At 36.0% G+C, this 23,691-nt stretch overlaps 1 protein-coding gene across 1 annotated transcript in view; it reads left to right on the top strand.

The window, feature by feature from the left end:
- Positions 1-22,287, top strand: part of RP2 (RP2 activator of ARL3 GTPase) — a 38,242-nt gene extending 15,955 nt beyond the window's left edge. The window contains exons 3-5 of the mRNA XM_001491267.6: positions 845-959; positions 17,975-18,060; positions 19,946-22,287. Coding sequence (XP_001491317.1) covers positions 845-959; positions 17,975-18,060; positions 19,946-20,029 — 285 coding nt within the window. The 3' untranslated portion in view covers positions 20,030-22,287. The remainder of the gene's footprint in view (positions 1-844; positions 960-17,974; positions 18,061-19,945) is intronic.
- The last annotated feature ends 1,404 nt before the right edge of the window (positions 22,288-23,691 follow it).

Consider the following 23,691-nt stretch of genomic DNA (forward strand, 5'->3'; position numbering starts at 1 on the left):
CATTTTTTAAAACTACTTCCATAATTATTTTAAAAATTAATATGTACTTATTGTAGAAAACTGTAGAAATAAGTTTAAAAATAATCCATAATGTACCTTGAATAGTCTTTTTAGGAATAATTTTTAATTTATTTAGTCTATAATCAGATTAATTGGGTTTGAATCACAGCTCTGTTACTTAATAGTTGTGTGACCTTGGGCAGGTTCCTTAACCACTCTGTGCCTTAGTTTTCTTGTCTATAAAATGAGAGTAGTAATAGGTACCTCACCTGAGGGCTAAATGTGTTATACACGCAAAGTGCACAAAACTGCCTGGCACATAGTAACTGCTCCATAAATGTAATCTATTGTTATTGTGCTACACTGTATACATGTGTATCGTGCTTTTTAAGATTAACATTATCATGTAAGCTTTTCCCCATCTTATTTGTTATATTTGATGAACTATGATACTTTATCATGTAAATGTACTGTAATTTACTTAACCATTCTCCTCTCATTGGACATTTGCAGTATCACCAAACTAAAGCTTCCATCTGTTAGTTTCAGTCAAAGAAAATTTTTAAGTATGTTTTAAATTTTGAGGGATAATTCACATTTGTTGGACTCTAATCTTAACAGTAGGCATTGCAGTACTAATTCTTAACCAGAACCACCCATCTGGAAGGAAGAACCCCGTATATGTGGAAACTTGTTAGAGCAAACACCCTGAATGAGAGTCATCGCTAAAACAAAAAGCAGCAGGCTGTGTTGCGTTTGGTGCAGAAAAATACGAGAATAGGAAAATATTGTTTTACTCTCAGAAGGTCATTTTAAAATCTAAATGAAATTTTATTTTCCACAGATGGTTAATAAAGGCTTTTTCCTAGTTCAGACAAAGGAAGTGTCAATGAAAGCTGAGGATGCTCAGAGAGTTTTTCGGGAAAAAGCAGCTGACTTCCTTCCTCTTCTGAACAAAGGTACCTTCTGGATGATTCGTCTACTTTTGTGGTTATTCTCTTGACATGCTGATTTGATTTATTTCTGCCTTTAGCATTTCTCTTCCATTGCCTTCTCTTTCTCATTTGTTTTATGTTTTTTCCTATTACTATTCAGAAATGTCAGAATTTCACATCATTCAAAAAACCTTATATAACTAACCAGAAGTTAGGCATTAGGATTTTTTCCTATTCTATCATCTTAGTACTTGAAAGTCACATTTTATTATTATGTATTTTATTCTTTTTAATTATTGTCGTATTATTGTATTACAGTGAGTGACCATTTCATTTTCCCTGCCCACAGTTACAAAGCACTTGATGAGGATTCTTTCTGCTTTCAGTGTGCTTTGACCATACTGGAAAAGAAATAAGAAATATAAATAAAATGGTGTACTATTTTATGTATTTGATATAATTGATTAACTTCTCATGCATAATTAGAATTGTTTTCCCCAGTGGGCGACTGCCACCAATAAATTTCAGATGCTGGAAATATGTCTGCACACAGAGGAACTAGAGCTCATGTGCCCTCCTGAAGGGCTGCTGTCTGCCTGTATGCCTTTGAAGGTGTACTTATTCTAGAGGACAGAATACTATTTATCTGTCAGAGCAGGGACATTGTTTGCTCAAAGCTCATCAGACTTTTCTTGACGAGCCTGAGCAAATATGTGTAGAGATATGCAATGCTGAAGGGGTATACCCTAGAAAGAGGGTGCATCTGCATTTACATGCTCTTTATAAATAAAGAAGTTGTAATAAACTGCAAAAACCTGTGTGAAAACGTTGGAGGATTGTTAGGATAACTTTAATAACTAATGCTGGGTGTGAGTCAGCCCTTAAGTATTAATACAGTATCTCATATACCTTGTGGTTACTCGAGTAGCATCAAGGATTCGCTCCAACCCAGTGCATGAATCTCTCCCAGATTACCAATAGGAAATCGTGACCTGGCTCCTTTGGTGCGACCATTTTGACATGGGAACATTCTGATGGAACCTTGAAAATGAACCTTTAAACTCTCAGCAGCTTTTATAAATTGAATCAAGTAATAAGTGTAATGGACATCCTAAAGTGTGAGAATTAGGGATGAAGTGAGCATACGAGTAAGTCTACATTAATGATCTATGTACTCATGTACTGTTAGTGTAGTGGTTTCATAGAATTGCTCCAACCCAAATATAATATCTGTGTTTACTTAACACAACATTCTACATGGAAGAAGTAAAATGTTCTGTTCCTCCAAAAAGTAGAACCAAAACCAATGGGCAGATGTTATAGGAATTTCAGCAAATAAATGTCATATAAACCAGAGATACTCACAGGAAGTACTCAAAGACTAATGAGGTACATCAAAAGGTCACAGGAGCCAGCGTGAAGGAGTTTCCACTGGCCAAATGTGGGACAATTTGAGCATCAAAAAGAATAATGAAAGGAATTTATTTAACAGCAGCAGAGATCTATGCATCTAGTCATAATAAAAAAGAGGGGAAGAGGAAATAAAGGAAAGCTCTTCTGCTCTGTACAGAATACTGTGAGCTAATAAATGTAGAAGGAATGATAGACTTTTTCCAGCCCTCGATATAATACTTCAGACAAAGATTATCAGTGAATGCTAAAACTATTGGGGGAAAAGCTGATAAGAAATAGAGTATTTATACATTCTAATTCCAAGGCGGAGTGTACCTTTACAGCAGAAACTTGATGATCCCATTAACCCAGTGATCAAACTTAGCGTCACTGATGGCAGGGCAGCCTGCCAGTGTATTTCTCCTGATGTGGCGCAACAAGAAATACACAACATCACCTATGAAGTCTTCTTGCCAAAAATATTTAACCTGAATCTAATCGATCCAAGACTTGCCTTCTAGTTTATAGGAAAGAAAGGAAATCTAGGGTTATGTTAAATGACACCATGAGGAAACAGGGAGACAAATCCACAACTGAAGACATTCTACAAGACAGCTGGCTAGGACTCTTCAGACGATGTCCTGGAAAACAAACAAAAACGATGGAGGACTGTTCTTGGATAAAAGAAACAACTAAATGCAAGGGATGACCTTGGTTGGATCTTGGATTGGGGGTGGGTGAGTTATAAAGCTGTAAAAGACATTTTGGAGACAACTGGGGAAGTTTGAAGATGATAGTGTGGAATTATTGTTAGTATCCTTAGGTATGCTAGTGGTATCCTGGTTATGTAGGAGATGCACGCTGAAGTATCATGATGTCTGCTATTTTCAAATGACTCAGCAAAACAAAAACAGTGTGTGTGTATGTGTGCATGTGTGTTTGGGTATAGCATGTGATAAAGGAAATTTGGCCAAATGTTAACATTTGACGGGTGTAGGCGAAGAGCAAATGGATGTTTATGTTCTTCTTTCATCTTTTCTATGGTGTTTGGAATTTTCCAAAATAAAAAGTTGGGGAAAAATTTTAAGCTGCCCAGTAGTGCATTGATTGATGTGGAATAGTGAGCAGGCTGTCAGTGGAGATATTCCACCAGGAGTTGGATGGATTGGGTCCTTACCTAAAAGTGGCCATCAGTCATTCTAAGGAGGATTGCTCAGCCTCAGCATGATTGACATTTTAGGACAGATAATTCTTTGTTGTGGGGGGCTGTCTTGTACATTCTAAGATGTTTAGTAGTGTCCCTGCCTCTTCTGACTACGTGCCAGTAGCACACTGCCCCAATTGTGGCAACCAAAAATGTTTCCAGACATTGCCAAATGTTCCCTGGAGGGTAAAATTGCTCCCAGTTGCAAAGCACTGTTCTGAGCTGAGGGTGGACTTACTCTTTTGAAAATTCACTTTTCTTTCAAATACTTTGTACTTTAGAGTCTCTAAATTTTCCTCTTCAGTTAAAGTAGTCATAGTTATGTACTTTCAATTAATAAATCTATGTGACTGCTTAATGAGAGAATTCATTGTTTTCCATCTTGAGAATCTTCAACCTGACTAATCCTCAGAACCATCTAGGGTGCTTTCAAAGATGTAAATTTCCAACTCCTGCCTCAGAAAGACTGAGCCAAATGTCTCTGAGATATACCCTTGGAATATGCATTTAAAAATTTCCCCAGATGATTCTGATGATTAGTCAGACTTGGGTTCCTTTGTTTTAGAGGGTCATTCATTCATTTATTCAACAAACATAGTAGATGAGATCTGAGAAGTAGTAGTGGAGGAGTTAGATAATTTAGGGCCTTGTAGGCCACTGTAGACACTTTGGCTTCTAGTCTGAGTGAGATGAGAAGCTACTAAACATTTTTATTTTTTAATTTTTTTTTTGCATTTTTTATTGAGTTGATAGGTTACAATCTTGTGAAATTTCAGTTGTACATTATTGTTTGTCAATCATGTTGTAGGTGCACCCCTTCATCCTGTGTGCCCAGCCCCCACCCCCCCCTTTCCCCACATAGCCACTAATCTGTTCTCTTTGTCCACATGTTTAAGCTCCTCATATGAGTGGAGTCATACAGAGATTGTCCTTCTCTATCTGGCTTATTTCATTTAACATAATTCCCTCAAGGTCCATCCATGTTGTTCCAAATGGGACAATTTTGTTCTTTTTTACGGCTGAGTAGTATTCCATTGTGTATATATACCACATCTTCTTTATCCATTCATCTGTTGATGGGCACTTAGGTTGCTTCCACGTCTTGGCTATTGTAAATAATGCTGCAATGAACATAGGGGTGCATGGGACTTTTGGAATTGCTGACTTCAAGTTCTTTGGATAGATACCCAGTAGTGGGATAGCTGGGTCATGGTAGTTCTATTTTTAATTTTTTGAGGAATCTCCATACTGTTTTCCATAGTGGCTGCATCAGTTTGCATTCCCACCAGCAGTGCATGAGGGTTCCTTTTTCTCCACAACCTCTCCAACATTTGTTACTATTTGTTTTAATTATTTTTGTCCTTCTAATGGGTGTAAGGTGATATCTTAGTGTAGTTTTGATTTGCATTTCCCTGATGATCAGTGATGATGAACATCTTTTCATGTGCCTATTGGCCATCCGTATATCTTCTTTGGAGAAATGTCTGTTCGTGTCTCCTGCCCATTTTTTGATCGGGTTGTTTAATTTTTTGTTGTCGAGATGTGTGAGTTCTTTATATATTATGGATATTAAGCCTTTGTCAGATGTATTACTTGCAAATATTTTTTCCCACTTAGTGGGTTTTTTTGTTTCAATCCTGTTTTCCCTTGCCTTGAAGAAGCTCTTTAGTCTGATGAAGTCCCATTTGTTTATTCTTTCTATTGTTTCCCTTGTCTGAGAAGACATGGTGTCTGAAAAGATCCTTTTAATACTGATGTCAAAGAGTGTACTGCCTACATTTTATTCTAGAAGCCTTATGGTTTCAGGTCTCAGCTTTAGGTCTTTGATCCATTTTGAGTTTATTTTGGTGAATGGTGAAAAAGAATGGTCAATTTTCATTCTTTTACCTGTGGCTTTCCAGTTTTCCCAGCACCATTTGTTGAAAAGACTTTCTTTTCTGCATTGTATGCCCTCAGCTCCTTTGTTGAAGATTAGCTGTCCATAGATGTGTGGTTTTATTTCTGGGCTTTCAATTCTGTTCCATTGATCTGTGCACCTGTTTTTGTACCAGTACCATGCTGTTTTGATTACTGTAGCTTTGTAGTATGTTTTGAAGTCAGGGATTGTGATGCCTCCAGCTGTGTTCTTTTTTCTCAGTATTGCTTTAGCAATTCAGGGTATTTTGTTGCCCCATATGAATTTCAGGATTCTTTGTTCTATTTCTGTAAACAACGTCATTGGGATTCTGATTGGGATGGCGTTGAATCTGTTGATTGCTTTGGGTAGAATGGGCATTTAAACTATGTTTATTCTTCCAATCCATGTGCATGGAATGTCTTTCCATCTCTTTATGTCATCATTCATTTCTTCCAGAAAAGCCTTGTAATTTTCATTGCATAGGTCTTTCACTTCCTTAAATTCACCCGGAGGTATTTTATTCTTTTTGTTGCGATTGTGAATGGTATTGTGTTCTTGAGTTCTTTTTCTGTTAGTTCGTTATTAGAGTATAGAAATGCTACTGATTTATGTAAATTGATTTTATACCCTGCAACTTTGCTGTAATTGTTGATTACTTCTAAAAGTTTTCCAATGGATTCTTTGGGGTTTTCTATATATCAGATCATGTCATCTGCAAACAGCAAGAGTTTCACTTCTTTCCTCCCTATTTGGATTCCTTTTATTCCTTTTTCTTCCCTGATTGCTCTGGCCAGGACCTCCAGTACTGTGTTAAATAAGAGTGGTGACAGAGGGCATCCTTGTCCTGTTCCTGTTTTCAGGGGGATGGCATTCAGTTTTCGCCCATTGAGTATGTTGTTGGCTGTGGGTGTGTCATAGATGGCCTTTATTATGTTGAGGTAGTTCCCGTCTATCCCCATTTTGTTCAGAGTTTTTATCATAAATGGCTGTTGGATCTTGTCAAATGCTTTCTCTGAATCTATTGAGATGATCATGTGGTTTTTATTCCTCAGTTTGGTGATGTGGTGTATCACGTTGATTGATTTGCGGATGTTGAACCATCCCTGTGTCCCTGGTATGAATCCCACTTGATCATGATGTATGATCCTTTTGATGAATTGCTGTATTTGGGTTGCCAAAATTTTGTTGATAATTTTTGCATCTATGTTCATCAGCAATATTGGCCTGTAGTTCTCCTTTTTCGTGGTGTCCTTGTCAGGCTTTGGTATCAGTGTGGTGTTGGCCTCATAGAATGTGTTAGGAAGTGTTCCATCCTCCCTAATTTTTTTGGAATAGCTTGAAAAGGATGGATATTAAATCCTCTCTGAAAGTTGGTAGAATTCCCCAGGAAAGCCATCTAGTCCTGGGGTTTTATTCTTTGGGATGCTTTTGATTGCTGTTTCAATCTCTTTCCTTGTGATTGGTCTGTTCAAATTGTCTGCTTCTTCTTGACTAAGCTGTGGGAGATTGTAGGAGTCCAAGAATTTATCCATTTCCTCTAGGTTATCCATTTTGCTGGCATATAGTTTTTCGTAGATTCTCTTATAATCCATTGTATTTCTGCGGAGTCTGTTGTTATTTCTCCTCTTTCCTGTCTGATTTTGTTTATTTGAGCTTTCTCTCTTTTTTTCTTTGTAAGTTTGGCTAGGGGTTTGTCAATTTTATTTATCTTCTCAAAGAACCAGCTCTTTGTTTCATTGATCCTTTCTACTGCCTTTTTTGTTTCAATAGCATTTATTTCTGCTCTGATTTTTATTATTTCTCTCCTTCTCCTGACTTTGGGCTTTGTTCTTCTTTCTCTAATTCAGTTAGGTGTAGTTTAAGATTGCTGATTTGGGATTTTTCTTGTTTGTTAAGATGTGTCTGTCTTGTGATGAATTTTCCTCTTAATACACCTTTTGCTGCATCCCATATGAGTTGGTATGGCATGTTATCATTTTCATTTGTCTCCAGGTATTTTTTGATTTCTTCTTTAATTTCTTCAATGATCCATTGCTTGTTCAATAGCGTATTGTTTAGTCTCCACATCCTTGTGCCTTTCTCAGCTTTCTTCTTCTAATTAATTTCTAACTTTATAGCATTATGATCAGAGAAGATGCTTGTTATTATTTCAATTTTTTTAAATTTGTAGAAGCTTGCCTTGTTTCCCAATATATGGTCTATCCTTGAGAATCTTCAATGCATGTTTGAGAAGAATGTGTATTCTGCTGTTTTTGGATGAAGTGTTCTATATATGTCTATTAAGTCCAAGTGTTTTAGCTTTTCGTTTAGCTCCGCTGTTTGTTGATTTTCTGTCTGGACGATCTGTCCATTAATGTGAGTGGGGTGTTGAGGTCCCCTCCTATTATTGTGTTATTTTTGATATCTTCTTTTAGGTTTGTTAATAGTTGCTTTATGAACTTTGGTGCTCCTGTGTTGGGTGCATAGATATTTATAAGCGTTATTTCTTCTTGATGAAGTGTCCCTTTGATCATTATATATTGGCCCTCTATGTCTCTCTTTATCTGCCTTATCTTGAAGTCTGTTTTGTCTGATATAAGTATTGCGACACCTGCTTTCTTTTGTTTGCTATTAGCTTGAAGTATTGTCCTCCACCCCTTCACTCTGAGCCTGTGTTTGTCCTTGGAGCTAAGGTGTGTTTTCTGGAGGCAACAAATTGTTGGATCTTGTTCTTTAATCCGTTTTGCCACTCTGTGTCTTTTTATTGGAGAGTTCAATCTGTTTACATTGAAGGTGAGTATTGATGCATGAGGGCTTAATGCTGTCATTCTGTTGCTCGTTTTCCTGTTTTCCTGTGTTTCCTTTGTTTCTCGTTGTGTGTGTTGTAGCCTACCCATTGACTTCTGCAATTTCTTATGCTGGGTTTCTTAGATTTTTCCTTATTTATGTTTTGTGTCTCTGTTCTGTTTTTTAGTTTAGTGGCTACCCTGAAGTTTGTATTCAGAATCTCGTGTATATCATAGTCCATTTTCTGGTGGTCTCTTACTTCCTTAGCCTAGACTGATTCAGTCCCTTTCCTCCTCCCCTCCTAAATTATTATTTTCATCTCTTACTCCAACTTGTGTTGTGAGTTTGTGGTTAGAGTGATAAGATTGTCTTTGCTTTGTTGATTTCCTTCCCTTTATCCTAATGCTATAGTTGAATATTTACTATCCTATTCAGATTCTATTTCTCTCCCTACTCTGTGTTTTGTGACCCCTTACTCCCTTTTTTTCAGGTATGAGAGCCTTCTTGAGGATTTCTTGTAGTGGAGGTCTTGTGACTACAAATTCCCTTAGCTTTTGTTTGTCTGGAAAAGATTTAATTTCTCCCTCATATCTGAAGGATATTTTTTCTGGATAGAGTATTCTTGGCTGAAGATTTTTATCCTTTAAAGTTTTGAATATGTCACTGCAATCTCTCCTAGCTTGTAAGGTTTCTGTAGAGAAATCCGCTGAAAGTCTGATGGGGGTGCCTTTGTAGGTTATTTTCTTCTGCCTTGCTGCCCTGAGTATTCTTTCTTTGTCATTCATTTTTGCCATTTTTACTACTATATGCCTTGCAGTAGGTCTTTTTACATTGAGAAATCTAGGAGATCTGAAAGCTTCCTCCGCACACATTTCTCTCTCAATCCCTAGATTTGGGAAGTTCTCTTCTATTATTTTGTTGAGCACACTTTCTGCTCCATTTTCCTTTTCCACACCCTCAGGAATTCTGATGATTCTCAAGTTGCATTTTCTCATTGAGTCAGCTATTTCTCTGAGATTTTCTTCAGTTTTTTAAATTCTTAGTTCTCTTTCTTCCTCTGTCTGGAGCCATTCAGCCTGTCTATCTTCGATTATGCTAATTTTCTCCTCTATGGTGTCTGCATGGGCATTCAGGGAACCCATATTCTGTTTTATCTGATCCGTTGTATTTTTCATCTCTAGTATTTCTAATTAATTCTTCTTTATAATTTCAATCTCTTTTGTGAAGTAACTCCAGAACTCGTTGACTTGTTTCTCTATATTTCCCTTTACCTCATTGAATATTTTGATGATAGCTATTTTGAACTCATCTTCACTTAGTTTACCCATTTCCAAGCCCTCAGGACCTACTTCTGTATTTTTATTATTTTCCTTTTGGACTGGAGCTTTTATAAATTGCTGGATGGTAGAGGAGCAGTTTTTGCGCATGATGCTATTATTCGGTTGCAGTTACAGCCTGTCGCCACTAGATGGGGGTCGAGAGCCTTGCTTTCTGAGCCCTCCACCTTCAGCCATGATGGCCGCGTGCAGCGTGGGTGGAGGGAGGAAGGGCACTTTCACTCACGCTGACCCGTGTTGGATCAGCTCTCACTTTCTGGTCTCACGGGGCCCTGCCTTGCTGGGGTTCCCCCACACGAAAGCTTTCCCATTAGAGGGTTTCCCTGCACAGGCAGTGGGAGTCCTGGATGATCCTGTGGATGCACAGCCCCTCCCCCACTCCTTCCCTCACCCACGGCAGTGATCCCAGTCTCTAGGGGAGGGAGCGAAGTTCTCTCCTACCCTGTTGCAGCTCCTCCAAGGCCGGCTGCAGCCTCTCCGCCTTCCGTCATTTGGCTTCTGTAGGTCTCTGACGATTTCTGTTATTAGGATTTTTTTTTTTGGTTGAAAAGCAGTTGCTCTTTTTGGTTGTAATTTGGAGGGAAGAGAGTCCCGGGTGAGCTCACGCTGCCATGTTGCTGACGTCCTTTATTTTTTTTAATAAACTTTTTATATTGGAATAGTTTTAGATTTACAGAAAAATTGTGAAGGTAGTACAGAGAGTTTCCATATACCCTTTACCCAGTTTCCCATAATGTTAACATAACCATGGTACATTTGTCAAAACTAAGAAATTTACATTGGTAAAATACTATTAACTTAAACTATAAACTTTATTCAAATTTCATCACTTTTTCTACTTGTGTCCTTTTTTTTTTGAGGAAGATTAGCCCTGAGCTAAATGCTGCCAATCCTCCTCTTTTTGCTGAGGAAGACTGGCCCTGAGCTAACATGCATGCCCATCTTCCTCTACTTTATACTGGGATGCCTACCAGAGCCTGGTGTGCCAAGCACTGCCATGTCTGCACTCAGGATCCAAACTGGTGAACCCCAGGCAGCCGAGAAGGGGAACGTGCGCACTTAACCGCCGCGCCACCAGGCTGGCACCCACTTAGGTCCTTTTTCTGTTCCAGAATTCAATCCCACATTGCATTTAGTTGTCATGTCTCCTTAATCTCTTCTAATCTGTGACAGTTCCTTAGTCTTTCCTTGTTTTTTATAACCTTGAAACATTTCAACAGTACTGGTAAAGTTATTTTGTAGAATGTCCCTCAGTTTGGGTTTGTCTGATGTTTTCTCTGGTTAGACGTGGGTTATAGGTTTGGGGGAAAAAATGAAGTGCCCTTCTCATCACATCACATAAGAGAGCAAGCGATAGCAACATGACTTATTGCTGATGATGTTGACCTTAGTGACTTGGTTCAGGTGGTATCTGCCAGGTTTCCTGAACACTGTAAACTTCCTATTTTTCCCTCTCTATATTCTGTGTTTTGGAAGTTGAGTCACTAAAACCAACCTACACTCAAGGAGAGGGGAATTAAGCTCTACCTCCTAGAGAAGGGATTATGTACATACATTATTTGGAATTCTTCTGTAAGAAAGATATTTCCCTTCTCTCCCATTTATTTATTCAATCATTTATGTCTGTCAATAGGGACTCATGGATATGTATTTTATTCTTTGGGTTATAATCCAATACTATCAAATTGTTGCAGTTTTAGCCTTTGGGAGCTCTTTTAGATTGGTTCCTCTGTCCCTTTGACATGCCTTTTATTTCTTTTTCTTGCATTATGATGCTGGCTAAGACTTCCACTATGAAGCTGTATAGAAGAGTGAAAAGAGGACATCCTTGCCCTGTTGCTGATCTCAGGGTGAAAGTGTTCAGTCTCACCATTAAGAATGATGTTAGTTGTAAGTTTTTTATACATACTTTATATTAGGCTAAGGGAGTTCCATTCTATTCCTAGTTTGTTGGGTTTTTATCACACGTGGATGTTGAATTTTGTTGAATGCTTTTTCTGCATTTATTGAGATGATCATATGTTTTTTATTATTGAGTCATTTAATCTGGTGATTGACTTTGGTTGATTTTGAATGTTGAACCAGCCCTGTATTTTTGAGATGAACCCCCTTGATCATGATGTATTATTATCCCTTTAATATATTGCCAGATTTGATTTGCTGTTATTTTATTGAGGATTTTTGCATCTTTGTTCATGAGGAATATTAGTCTGTCGTTTTCTTGTAATATCTTTGTCTGGCTTTAATATTAGGGTAATGCTGGCCTCATAAAATGAGTTGAGAAGTATCCTTTCTTTTCTATGATCTTGAAGAGATTATAGAGAATTGGTATCATTTCTTCCTGTGGTAGAATTTGCCAGTGAAAACATCTGGGCCTGGAGAATTTTTGGAAAGATTTTTAGCTATAAATTTTATTTATTATTTATAGGGCTCTTCAGAATGTCTTTTTCTCCTTGAGTGAATTTTGATAGATTTTGTCTTTCAGGAAATTGTTTCATTTCATCTAAGTTATCAAATTTATGGGCATAGAGTGTTTATAGTATTTCCTTATTCTTAGTCATGTCTGTGGGATCAGTAGTGATGTTCCTCTTATATTCCTGCTATTGGTAATTTGGGTCCTCTCCCACTCCCATCAGCCTAGATAGAGGTTTATCATTTTATTGATAATTTCAAAGAAGCAGCTTTTTGTTTCACTGGGTTTTTTCTCTATTTTTCTCTTTTCAATTTCATTGGTCTCTGCTCTAATACTTATTTCCTCCCCTTTCACTTGCTTTGGGTTTGATTTGCTCTTCTTTCTCTAGTTTCCTAAGGTTTAAGCTTAGGTTACTGATTTCAGATACTTCTCTAATAGAGTTGATTCTTGTTATTCACAGTAATGTTCTATAAAGTCACTGTGAATGCTGAATTAGTAAGTACTGAACTGTTGCTCCGAGGAGAAATACAGGGTTAGGTTCCTGCAAGTCTCTGGTCACAACGTTTTTGTCAACCAATCAATACATAACCTTGTTGTATCTGTGTTTCTGTTTAAAGACACCTTATTTAGTATATATCATTGAACTCACAGCCAACAGCACTGTAACTCATACCTGAGTGAAGCTTATCTAACAGATACTTTCTCTGTAAGGCGCATCACAGCCTTCCGAAGCTTAGGAACATTAGACAGCACTTCAGTGCTATGTTTGGGGGCCATTTTAAACATCAAAATCACCAACAAAAATGTGGCACTAAATAGACTGTGAAAAGGACACTTGTTTACAGAATGAATGCTGATAAAAGAAGGCAGAGCATCACTTTGTTTGCCTTCACTGGGAACATGCATGTCAGGCAACTCAAATTTTTCACTGCTCTGTGTGTGTCTACTAATGACCATGAAAAGACTGCAAGTATTGATTTGGGGCTTACAAATAAATTTTACTAAGTAGGCAAATTCGCAAATAAGGAATCTGCAAATAATGAGGATCAACTGTATAAAATGTAAGCACTGCTTTAGCTGCATCCTGCAAATTTTGATATGATGTATTTTCATTTAATTCAGGGTTTGGCAAATTATGGGCTACTGCATGTTTTGTAAATGAAGCTTTATTGGAGCACAGCCATGCTCATTCTTTTATCTGTTGTTTTGCTGCTTTTGCCCTATAACAGCAGAGATGATTAGTTCTGACAGACGCTGTAAGGCCCGCTAAGCCTAAAATATTTCCTACCTGGTTCTTTACAGAAAAAGTGTGTTGACCCCTGATGTACAGTCATGTGCCACGTAATGATGTTTCAGTCGATGACAGACCACATGTACAACGGTGGTCCCATAAAATTAGTACCATACAGCCTAGGTGTGTAGTAGGCTATACCATCTAGGTTTGTGTAAGTTCATGCTATGATGTTCACACAACAACAAAATCACTTAACAGTGCAGTTCTCTGAACATATCCCTGTTGTTAAGTGATGCATGACTGTAGTTCAGAATATTTTTTAGTTTCCCTTGAAACTTTTCCTTTGATCCATGGATTATTTAGAATTCTATTGTTTAACTTCCAAACATTTGGAGATTGTCCAGATGTGTTTCTGTTACTGATTTCTAGATTAATGCTGTTATGGTCTGGAAATGCACATTGTATGATTTCTATTTTCTTTAATTAGTTAAGGTTTGTTTTGTGGCACAGAATATAGTCTATCTTGGTGAGTATTCTGTGTGTATATGAGAAGAATGTATTATCTGCTTTTGTTTGATGGAATGTTCTATAAATGTTCAGTAGGTCCATTTGGTTGATAGTGCTGTTCAGGTCATCTATTTCCTTACTGATTTTCTGCCTACTCATTCTATGAATTAAAGAGAGAGGAATGTCAAAGACTCCAACTATACTTGTGGATTCATCTGTTTCTCTTTTCAGGTCCTATGGGGTTTTGCCTCATGAATTTTGAAACTCTGTTGTTAGGTGCATACACGTTTAGGATTGTCATGTCTCCTTGGAGAATCTTTTATCATTATATAATGTCCCTCTTTGTTTGCTAATCTTCCTTGTTCTGAAATCTACTTTGTGTGAAATGTAGCTACTCCAGCTTTCATTTGGTTGATACTGTTTCATGATATATCTTTATCCCTTTGCTTTAAACTTATCAAAGTTTGTACATCTAAAAGGAATTTTTTGTAAACAGCATATAGTTGGTTCACGCTTTTTAATCCAATCTGACAATCTATGTCTTTTAACTGGTATGTTTAGACCATTCACATAGAAAGGGATTCATAATATTTGGATCAACATCTACCAACTTGCTAGCTTCTTTCTGTTCCATTTGTTCTTTGTTTCTTGTTACCTCTTCTTCTGTTTATTGGGCATTTTTTTATGATTCCATTTTATCTCCTTTATTGACATTATTTATGCCTCTTTTTCCAAATCTTATTTAATGGTCACCTTAGGTTTTACAGCATACGTATTTAAGTAATTTGACTCCACCTTCTAATAATATTATACCACTTTACCTATAGCATATAAGGACCTAATAACATTATATTCTCAAATCTTCCCTCCCATCCCTGTGTCACTGTTATATATTTTACTATTACAGATGCTATAAACACCTAATACATTGTTCATATTATTACTTTAAACTGTCAGTTATTTTTAGAACAATTAAAAATAAGAAAAATATAGATCATATTTGACTGGAGGTTTCAGAGCAGAGAAATGTCCTGGTCCCTTTAAAATGTAGCTTTTCTCCTTCTGGTTGCTCTAGGGGGAGCAGAGAGACCAGCTGGGAGGTGGTTGCTGTAATCTAATGGAGACGTGACAGTGGCTTCTTCCAAGGTCACGTTAGATAACACAGAAGAGTTTGTTAGATAGGACATCCAGGAATCTTTTTTGTTTACTTCAAAGTCTCACAATTTTTCATGCCAGTTCAAATATTTAGATTTAAAGCTGCTGCGAACTATTTGATAAGACGTTAGCATTAAAACCCTAAAAACATGACCGATGATCCTTGTTGACCTCATAGTTCAGTTTGAAATAATCACAGTAATTGTGGTCATCATCATAAGACAGACAAATATGACTGCTTAAAAAGTGTGGTGTCAGCTTTGTAATTTTTAAAAAATTTAAGATTATGTACACGTTAATCAAAACTAATGCCCTTGTCCACATTTTTCATTCGTGTTTCTTTGTTGGCAAATTTTTAGGTCACTTATTGGAAGTTCATCATATTCTACTCAAAGAATATCAGCCAAGTTATGTACCTGGGTAATTCTACCAAAATTGTATTTCTGAGTCCTAGATTATATTGCCTTTGTAGAATACAGGAACTTTCAGTAATAAATGTCTGACCTTAAAAAATATATCTTCTGTATTTCCTTGTGGTGAATTCTAAATAAAAGCATTCTCTATTCTACCTTAATTCAAACTTTCCACTCTCTGCAAAACTGGAAACTCTACATTTATCATCAGTTTTTTCTTTTTAGTTCAGTATTTATTCAGTTTAAAATGCTTTTTAAACTCTTTGTAAATTTCCAAATGTACTCTGTCTCCTCAAAAGTAGAGAGTACAATGACCCCATGTGTACCCATCCCCCAGTTTTATCAACTTTTTGCCATACTCTAAAGAATAATCTATAATCTCTTCTTTTGCTGAAATATTTTAATCAAATTTTGATATGTCCTGTCATTTCATCCCTAAATATTTCAGTATGTGTCTTAAACAAAACAAAATTTAAAATGGATGTTTTCTTAAACATTACATTATATTATCACATCTATCATGATTAACAACAATTCCTTAATATCTAATGCCCAGTTCATATTCGAATTTCCCTAATTGTCAATACAATCTATGTATTTTTACAGTTAACTTGATCCAGATCTAAAATTGGCTCCCTCACTGTATATGCTTGTTTTGTATCTTATAGCTCTCCTAACCAGAAACAGGTGTTCCTACTCCCCTTTTGTTTCATGCCTTTGTCTTGTAAAAGAAACCTGGTCAGTTGTCCTGTGGTATGCATGAGTTTGTTTAATTTGTTCCTTTATGGTTCTTGTAGACTAGAAGTTAGATCAAAGCCGTGTTTATACTCGTTTAGTTTTTTTTTTTTTTGGCAAGAATATTTCACGAGTGGTACTATTTCCTATAGCGTGAAATGAGAGGGCACATAATGTTTAATTGTTGCACTTTTAGGGATGCTAAGATGGATCGGTAGGTTCAGGTGGTGACAGCCTTCTCTTTTTATTGTAAAGTTTCTTGTCAGTTTCCCTGTGGGATGCTAAAACCACTGATGATCGTTGCCTGATCCAGTTATTTTATTACGAGTTGCAAACTGATCATTTTCTAATCATGTCATTACCTCTGCATTTATTAAGGCATATTAACAGAACTTCTCCTTGTACATCAGAGCTGTTTGGTTAACTTGAAATATGCTTCGTATCAGAAAAGCACAATAAATAAAGGGAAAATAATTTAGCATCAGTTTTCAGAGTAATGAATTGGTGCCCTAGCAACCTACACTGGTGTCCAATGAATTGTTTCTCTTTTTAAATGTCATTATGAACTCATGACTTTTGATATATTGCAGTATGTTTTAATACATTGCTATCATTAGTCCTTCTGATCTCACCATGTCTCATTTGGCCATTGGGAGCCCCTTCAGGCTGCCTCCTGTGTCCTTCTGATACAACCCCATTGGCCTTCGATAGCCTCATCACTTTTTGGCTCAATAAGATATTCCAGGTCGATCTTACCCTTTTCTTGCCCCAGAAAGAGAATCATCCATTTTTCTGAGAAAATGGTCCCCAGTTACCTTCTTTCCTTTACTCAGCACCTATCTTGATCTACACTGTGATGCTAAAGCACTCATACTTTAATTTGTTCTCTGTATCTAATTGTACAGTTGACTGTTATATATCCTGCCTTTTCTGTGTTTGTTGTCTGTATTAAATCACAAGCCCTCAGTTATTTTGGTGCCCAGTGTGGTGTGATCTTTTCTCTTTCTTGTGCCTTGTCCTATGGCACATGACTACATTCACCTTAGTATTTCATTACTTAACATTTCATTATTTTCCCTTGTTCCATATTTATTTAATGGGTTTATGTCTTTTTTCAAGAAATTTGTAATTTCCTGGAGGTCAAGACTTCTCCATTACTGTAGGAGATAAAAATCAAATCTGTTAGGAATATAGTGGTAGCTGAATAAATATTAATTGAATTGAAGGGCATATTTTGTTTGGCTAACTTATGGCCATGTTTGCTAACAATTTGACACCAGTAGTGCCAATGCTACATTTAAATCCAAGCCAAACTAAACCATGAATCATTATACTGGAATTTAAAGTACAAGTGGTTTAAAAGTATTCAAATGAATTTGTAGGAAAGAAGGCACAATATGCTATTCAGACTTAAAAAATAAAAACTTGGCCGTTGGTTCTAGAATGAAGTTTTAAGGCACACTCAAGAAAAATACTTTCAGATGGTCATTCCTTTTGGTGCCTGGCCTCAATTACTGTTCGGCTTAGCTTCATTATTGGTGGCCCAGAACTTGGCTGGTAAGTAGGAGAGTGGGAAGCAAGGTTGGCTGCCTGGCAAAACCTGCTTATAACTGACTTAAATTGCCTTTGATCTTATTTGTCATTTTATCAACTATTTTTTGTACTGCTAAATGGGTAGATTTTTATGGTTTTTATAGAAGAATGAAACCCAGAAAAGCCAGACTATTTACAACCCTTAAAAATGTGACTCTAGTCCTATAATAGCACTGAAGCTACTCGTCACGTGATGAGACCCTGCGCTCATTTGTTTTATGATTAGAGGAGGAAGAAGTAGCTGAAGTGATGTGTCCCATCTGTCTACTTCCTTCTTCCTTTTCTCTTCCTCCCAAAGAAGAGGCTGGAGAGTCTTCAGGGAAAAATAAAAAGATTAATGTTAGAATGGGTTTGTATTCATGATAAGACAGGACTTCTTGGGTTTGCTTATAGGTCCTGTTATTGCCTTGGAGTTTAATGGAGACGGTGCTGTAGAAGGATGTCAACTCATTGTCAACGAGACATTCAATGGCACCAAGGTACAAGATTTTATTGACTACATTTCAATCAAAGTTTTTCATTTCATTTCCTTTTCCTTACAATCAAATAGTACTTTTATCCCTGGTATTGCTTGGAATTAAAAAGAAAAATAGAAGGTCATGAATTTTAGAACCTGTGTTAAATAATTGAGAGCTAAGCTTTGCCAAACTAAAATTTTAATTTCTTAAAAATTTACAAAATAAGAATCTACTTATTAAAAACTTCCAATAATGCATGTTTCTAAAGTCAAGTCTCATGAAATGCCTCTTGAAGTCCTTCCTTTTTTAAAATAGTGATATGTTGAAAGATGTTATATTTCTATGATTATATCTTTTAGACAGACAATCCTATTGCCCAGTATTCGTTTTTATTTGCTTCAGAAATTGAACTTGAGCTATATCTAGAAATCATTACATGTAGGTATTTTCTAGATATGTTGATGATGTTGCTGTATTTAAGAATTTCAGACTTAAATAACTTAAAAACCAAACATATAAGAGGATTAAATGAGTATATATATATATATAACTGGTTATTTTTTGATAAATATCTGAGAGGGAATTTTTGGTTTTGTAGTCTGATTTGGTTTATGATTATTTGAACTTACATAATTTAAAGTACACTTTGTCTTTTGTCTCATTTTATCATCACACAGTATTAAGGGAGAGGGCAAAGATAATCAGATTGAATAGAAAAAGAAACAGAGAGGGAATGGCTATATGATTTGGAGTTTTTAGATCTGGATGAGTTAAAGATTGTCTAATCCAGCTTCCACATTTTACAGGTGTGGAAACTGAGCCCGTGGAGGTTTATTAAATTGTCAGCATCACACAGCTAGTTTATGATAAAGCTGGAATAGAAGCCAGGTCTCCTCTAATTCCTGGCTGACATTTGTGAAAGCTACTTTTGAAGGGTTCTATTGAGTACTGCTTTATTTATGTTTAGAAAATAATTCATTTAAAATTAATAATATATCTTTAGCAGCTTTAAAAAGATAACCTCAAATTTTGCTTCTCAGCCTATTGAGATTATTATTAGAAAATAAAAAGACTAAGAGTTCTCTGAATAAACCTCTTTATTCAGTAGCTTTTTTTTTTTAAAGATTGGCACCTGAGCTAACAACTGTTGCCAATCTTCTTTTTTTTTAATTGCTTTTTCTCCCCAAATCCCCCCAGTACATAGTTGTATATTTTAGTTGTGGGTCCTTCTAGTTGTGGCAAGTGGGACGCTGCCTCAACGTGGCCTGATGAGCGGTGCCATGTCCACACCCAGGATCCGAACCGGCGAAACCTTGGGCCGCCGAAGCAGAGCGCACGAACTTAACCACTCGGCCACGGGGCCAGCCCCTATTCACTATTCAAAATAAAACTCCAAGTGTAATAAAATACAACTGAAGTATTAGGAAAGCGAAGACTTTAGTTATAGCAGAAGTGCTTTTAAAAGAGCTCAATCTAGGGGCTGGCCCTGTGGCCGAGTGGTTAAGTTCGCGTGCTCCGCTGCAGGCGGCCCAGTGTTTCGTTGGTTCGAATCCTGGGCGCGGACATGGCACTGCTCATCAAACCACGCTGAGGCAGCGTCCCACATGCCACAACTAGAAGGACCCACAACGAAGAATATACAACTATGTACCGGGGGGCTTTGGGGAGAAAAAGGAAAAAATAAAATCTTTAAAAAAAATTTAAAAAAAAAGAGCTCAATCTACATTATAGCCATTGAAACTATATTGCATAGATACTACAGAAAATCTACTGATTAAATATTATAAATGATGTACTTGCATTTCTTTTAAATAGCAAGCTTGTGACTTTTTTCTGTGGAGAACGTGGGCTTTGGAATTTGGAGATTACTAGTATTTATTTTTTGTTTCTTTTGTATTTCAAATAGATGTTCGTATCGGAAAGCAAGGAGACAGCATCTGCAGATGTAGACAGCTTCTACAACTTTGCCGATATACAGATGGGAATATGAAATGCAGTGCGGAACCAAGAACTGGATGTTAAGTCCTTTCCAATTTGTGTATTAGCAGTGGGTTTTACTAATGCTAAAATTGTTAAAGTTGACTTTTTAATAAATCATTGAATACTGCATCATCTACTTGACTTTCAAAAGTAGTTAATTTTCAATTAAGTAGTTTCAATCAGCTTAAAAACTATGTACCCCACTTCAGTAAGCTCGCAGTTTTGTTTCTCTGCATATGGTACTGTTATTAGAAAACAAAAGTGGGTAACAGTTCATGATTTTAATCCTAATTAAATGTTCTTTCAGATCTCTAATAATTTAAACTTTCCTCAGTGCCCTGTGATATGTGTTTGAGAATACATTCCATTGCTTATTTTTTTTCTTTTTTAATTTAGAGGGATTTATTACTAGTTGATCAATGAGAACAAACCTATGCATATTTTTTTCATATATACGTATCCAGTTAAATAATTGCTTCCTAGGTGCATAATATGGAGAATGAAATTTTGTACACAGAGTTGACATAATACTTTGTAAACTGAATTTTTTAAATTAATAGGTATTTGATAACCATTTTTACAAGTAACTCTACTAACTGATGTTAGTATAGCTGTTTAAAGACTACTTTGTGAGTAGAATAATTATTTGAATCAATTCCACACCGTTTAGTTTTTGAATACAGCTGCTAGATGACTCTTCTGCTTCCTGGTAAGAAAAGGCATATGCAACACTAAAACTGTGAAATTCCAATCACCGGCAGTTTTCCAGAAGGTGATTACCATTTTATCAGCTCTTGAGGGCTATTAGGAGAATTAGAACAAAATCTTGTGACATTTAGGTAAGAAATACTTAGGCATGATGATAAGCTATGCAGGTTATTAAAAAGCTAGATAAATTTGATTTTCATTAGACATGCCACTCATATCAAATAATGTTCAAGTATGATAAAATTATTTTGTTGCTTTAAAGCATTATTTTCTAAATCAACTTGACCAAAATAATTTACCAGGAGGCAGGGGAGAGCTAACTGTTTAAAAATCCACATTCTTGGACCCAATCCCCAGATGCACGGGTTCAGTCTCCAGGAGAAACTCTGTTTTAAGGGGTTTGTAGTAATCTAAAGTAATCAGGTCAGAAGATGTTGATAGGTTGATCATGTGAGAAGGGACTGAACCTGCCATCCACATCACATATAGCAGCTAATAGAAAATTAGCTTTCATAGGTCTATTTTTAAAACGAACCTTAAATTTAATTCTATTTTAGTAAAACTAAGACTGAAAATAGCCACCTGTAAAAATTCTCCATATGATTGTTACTAAAAATGTATTTTCATGTTTAAACTGCTTTTAGATATTAACTACTACATTGAATTATGTGTTGTTCAGACGTAAAACATTAAAAGAATTTTCACTTTAAATTAGTAAGTAATATTGACTACCTAGCCTGTGCCTGGCCTTGTGCTAACTATTTGCATTGCATCATTTTAATCTTTTTATAATAGCATTCTATACTATATAGTCAACCTCTCCTTTAAGTCAAAATGATTTAATAAGATGCAAATAAAAATTGGTGACAGGTTTAATATAATGTCAATCATAATTTACAAACGAGCTTTGCAAGTAGTGGTCAGAGGGCATTAATTTGTCCCACAGTTAAGTTGAATTAAACATATTCCTTGTGATCATGATTACATTATTAAACCTCATTATTTACATTTAAAATAATCACAATACTTTTTGTCTTTCAAACATGTAATACAATGTCATGCAAAGCTGTAAATTGAGTTCTTTATTTTATCTATGGTATTTTAGCAATAACTCAGGAATATATAAGGGAGATGTTAATTTAAAATTTCCCACTAAATTTAGTAACTACTAATCAAAGCCTAAAATTGTATATTCTTCAGTTAGATAAGAGCTTTTACCCAAGTTTATTTTGTCTTTAAGGACAGTGATTTGGCTTCTGAATGTTTGAAAAGATTTTTCAAAATAAGTCGTGCTATGGTGGTTGTTTCTATAATTATAAACTTTGATAGTAATCATGGTATACAACATTTCATTTCTGAATAGCTTTTGAATTCGTGAAAAATTATTAGCAATGAAAAATTAGCAATTTTCTTAAGTTATACATGTTTCAACATTAGATTAGATTATTTCTCTTGTGTTAATAGGGCTGCTGTTTTTGCTTCTGTATATTTATGTCTAGCTTTTATATGTAATTTAGTGTTTATAAAATGTGATTTGTAATAAATATTGTTAAAACGAAAGTGGCTTAACACTCATTTTTGAAGAGCACTTCTAAAACATACATTTACTCATACATGTGCCAAAATTTTATGACACAAATTTTTTAATGATAAAAATAAAATAAAATGGTCTAACCTCTGTCTTATGTTAATGAGAAATGAGCTGTATGGTGTGCACGCGCGTGTGTACAAAGAACTCTGGAGAAATGCAAAGAAAGTAGAAACCTATTTTAATCTAAGTAATTTCCAATATAATGCTTCCTTTGTTAATGTATTTCTTAAGATTAGGCATCTTTCTCTTCCATATTTAAGAAAATAATGAATTGTTTGTGGTATACCTTCTTTCAGGTTTATACAAATGGACCTTATTTTTAAATTACTGCCAAATTTACCAGCTTTTTGTACCCAACTTCTCCCTCTCCTAGCCCATAAATCAGAAGTACTGAAACTGCAGATTGGTTAGTTTTTAAAATTCATTTAGTATCATTATTTCTATATATAAAGCTTCTACAAGTACATTTAGAGCATTGGGGGGAAATCACCAGAAATGCACGAGACAATAGCAAAAATTACTTTCTATTTATTGGATAATTCTTGCTATGCTGAGTTTGAAATTTTTCTCATTTAAAACGGACATGTTTAACTCTGTTCTCTATAGGAAGAGAAGATACTGTAATTAGGATATGATTACTCCTTCAAAGTCCATTCTAGAAAATACTTTAAAAGTATAACACTAAAAAAGCCAAACTTCATTTGAATTTTAGTACTGAAAACCTCCTTTGTGCAAATGGACTCATTCACTGTTGACATGGTTTTCTGTTTTGGCAGATGGAATGTTGGCGGGAAGGCAATAAGCCTTTATACACTTCTCTCTCCTTTGACATCTTGACTTTTAGTGGCAAACTCCAGCAAGATGTTCAGAAACAGCAATGTCTTCCCTTTCTCATGTTTTGGTGCTTTCCTGGTGAGAGTGGGTTCTCACCTATAAATAGCTGGTCAGGGAGCAGGAGCACAGGTAGCAGAGGGCACTGGTTCTGATCCTCCCCCCGGGGCCTGCCTTCCCCATTTCAGCTGAATCTGGTCCACTTGTAATTGGAAAAGTAACTTGCAAGTAGTGTGACAAGTAATTAACTGATGTTTGTAAAGTGCCTTGAAAGTGAAAGGTACCTTATGAATGTTAAGTAGTATTGTGCCGAGCAGAGTACAGATGGTGTTCTTTTACAGTAGTTCAGCTGTGCAGCCCGACACCCACCTACAAATAGACAACTGAATAGGAGAAAACAAATATAAGAGGCTGTTAAGACTTAAGTGCTGTTTTCTTACTGATTGATCTACTTTCATTTGTCAAATGTAGGTCAGTTTGTTAGGCTCATTAATAAAACCTTTTATACTATTTCACCCTAACTTCAAAACAGATTAAGTGAT

The sequence above is a fragment of the Equus caballus genome, chromosome X (assembly GCF_041296265.1).
Source record: "Equus caballus isolate H_3958 breed thoroughbred chromosome X, TB-T2T, whole genome shotgun sequence".
Taxonomy (NCBI): domain Eukaryota; kingdom Metazoa; phylum Chordata; class Mammalia; order Perissodactyla; family Equidae; genus Equus; species Equus caballus.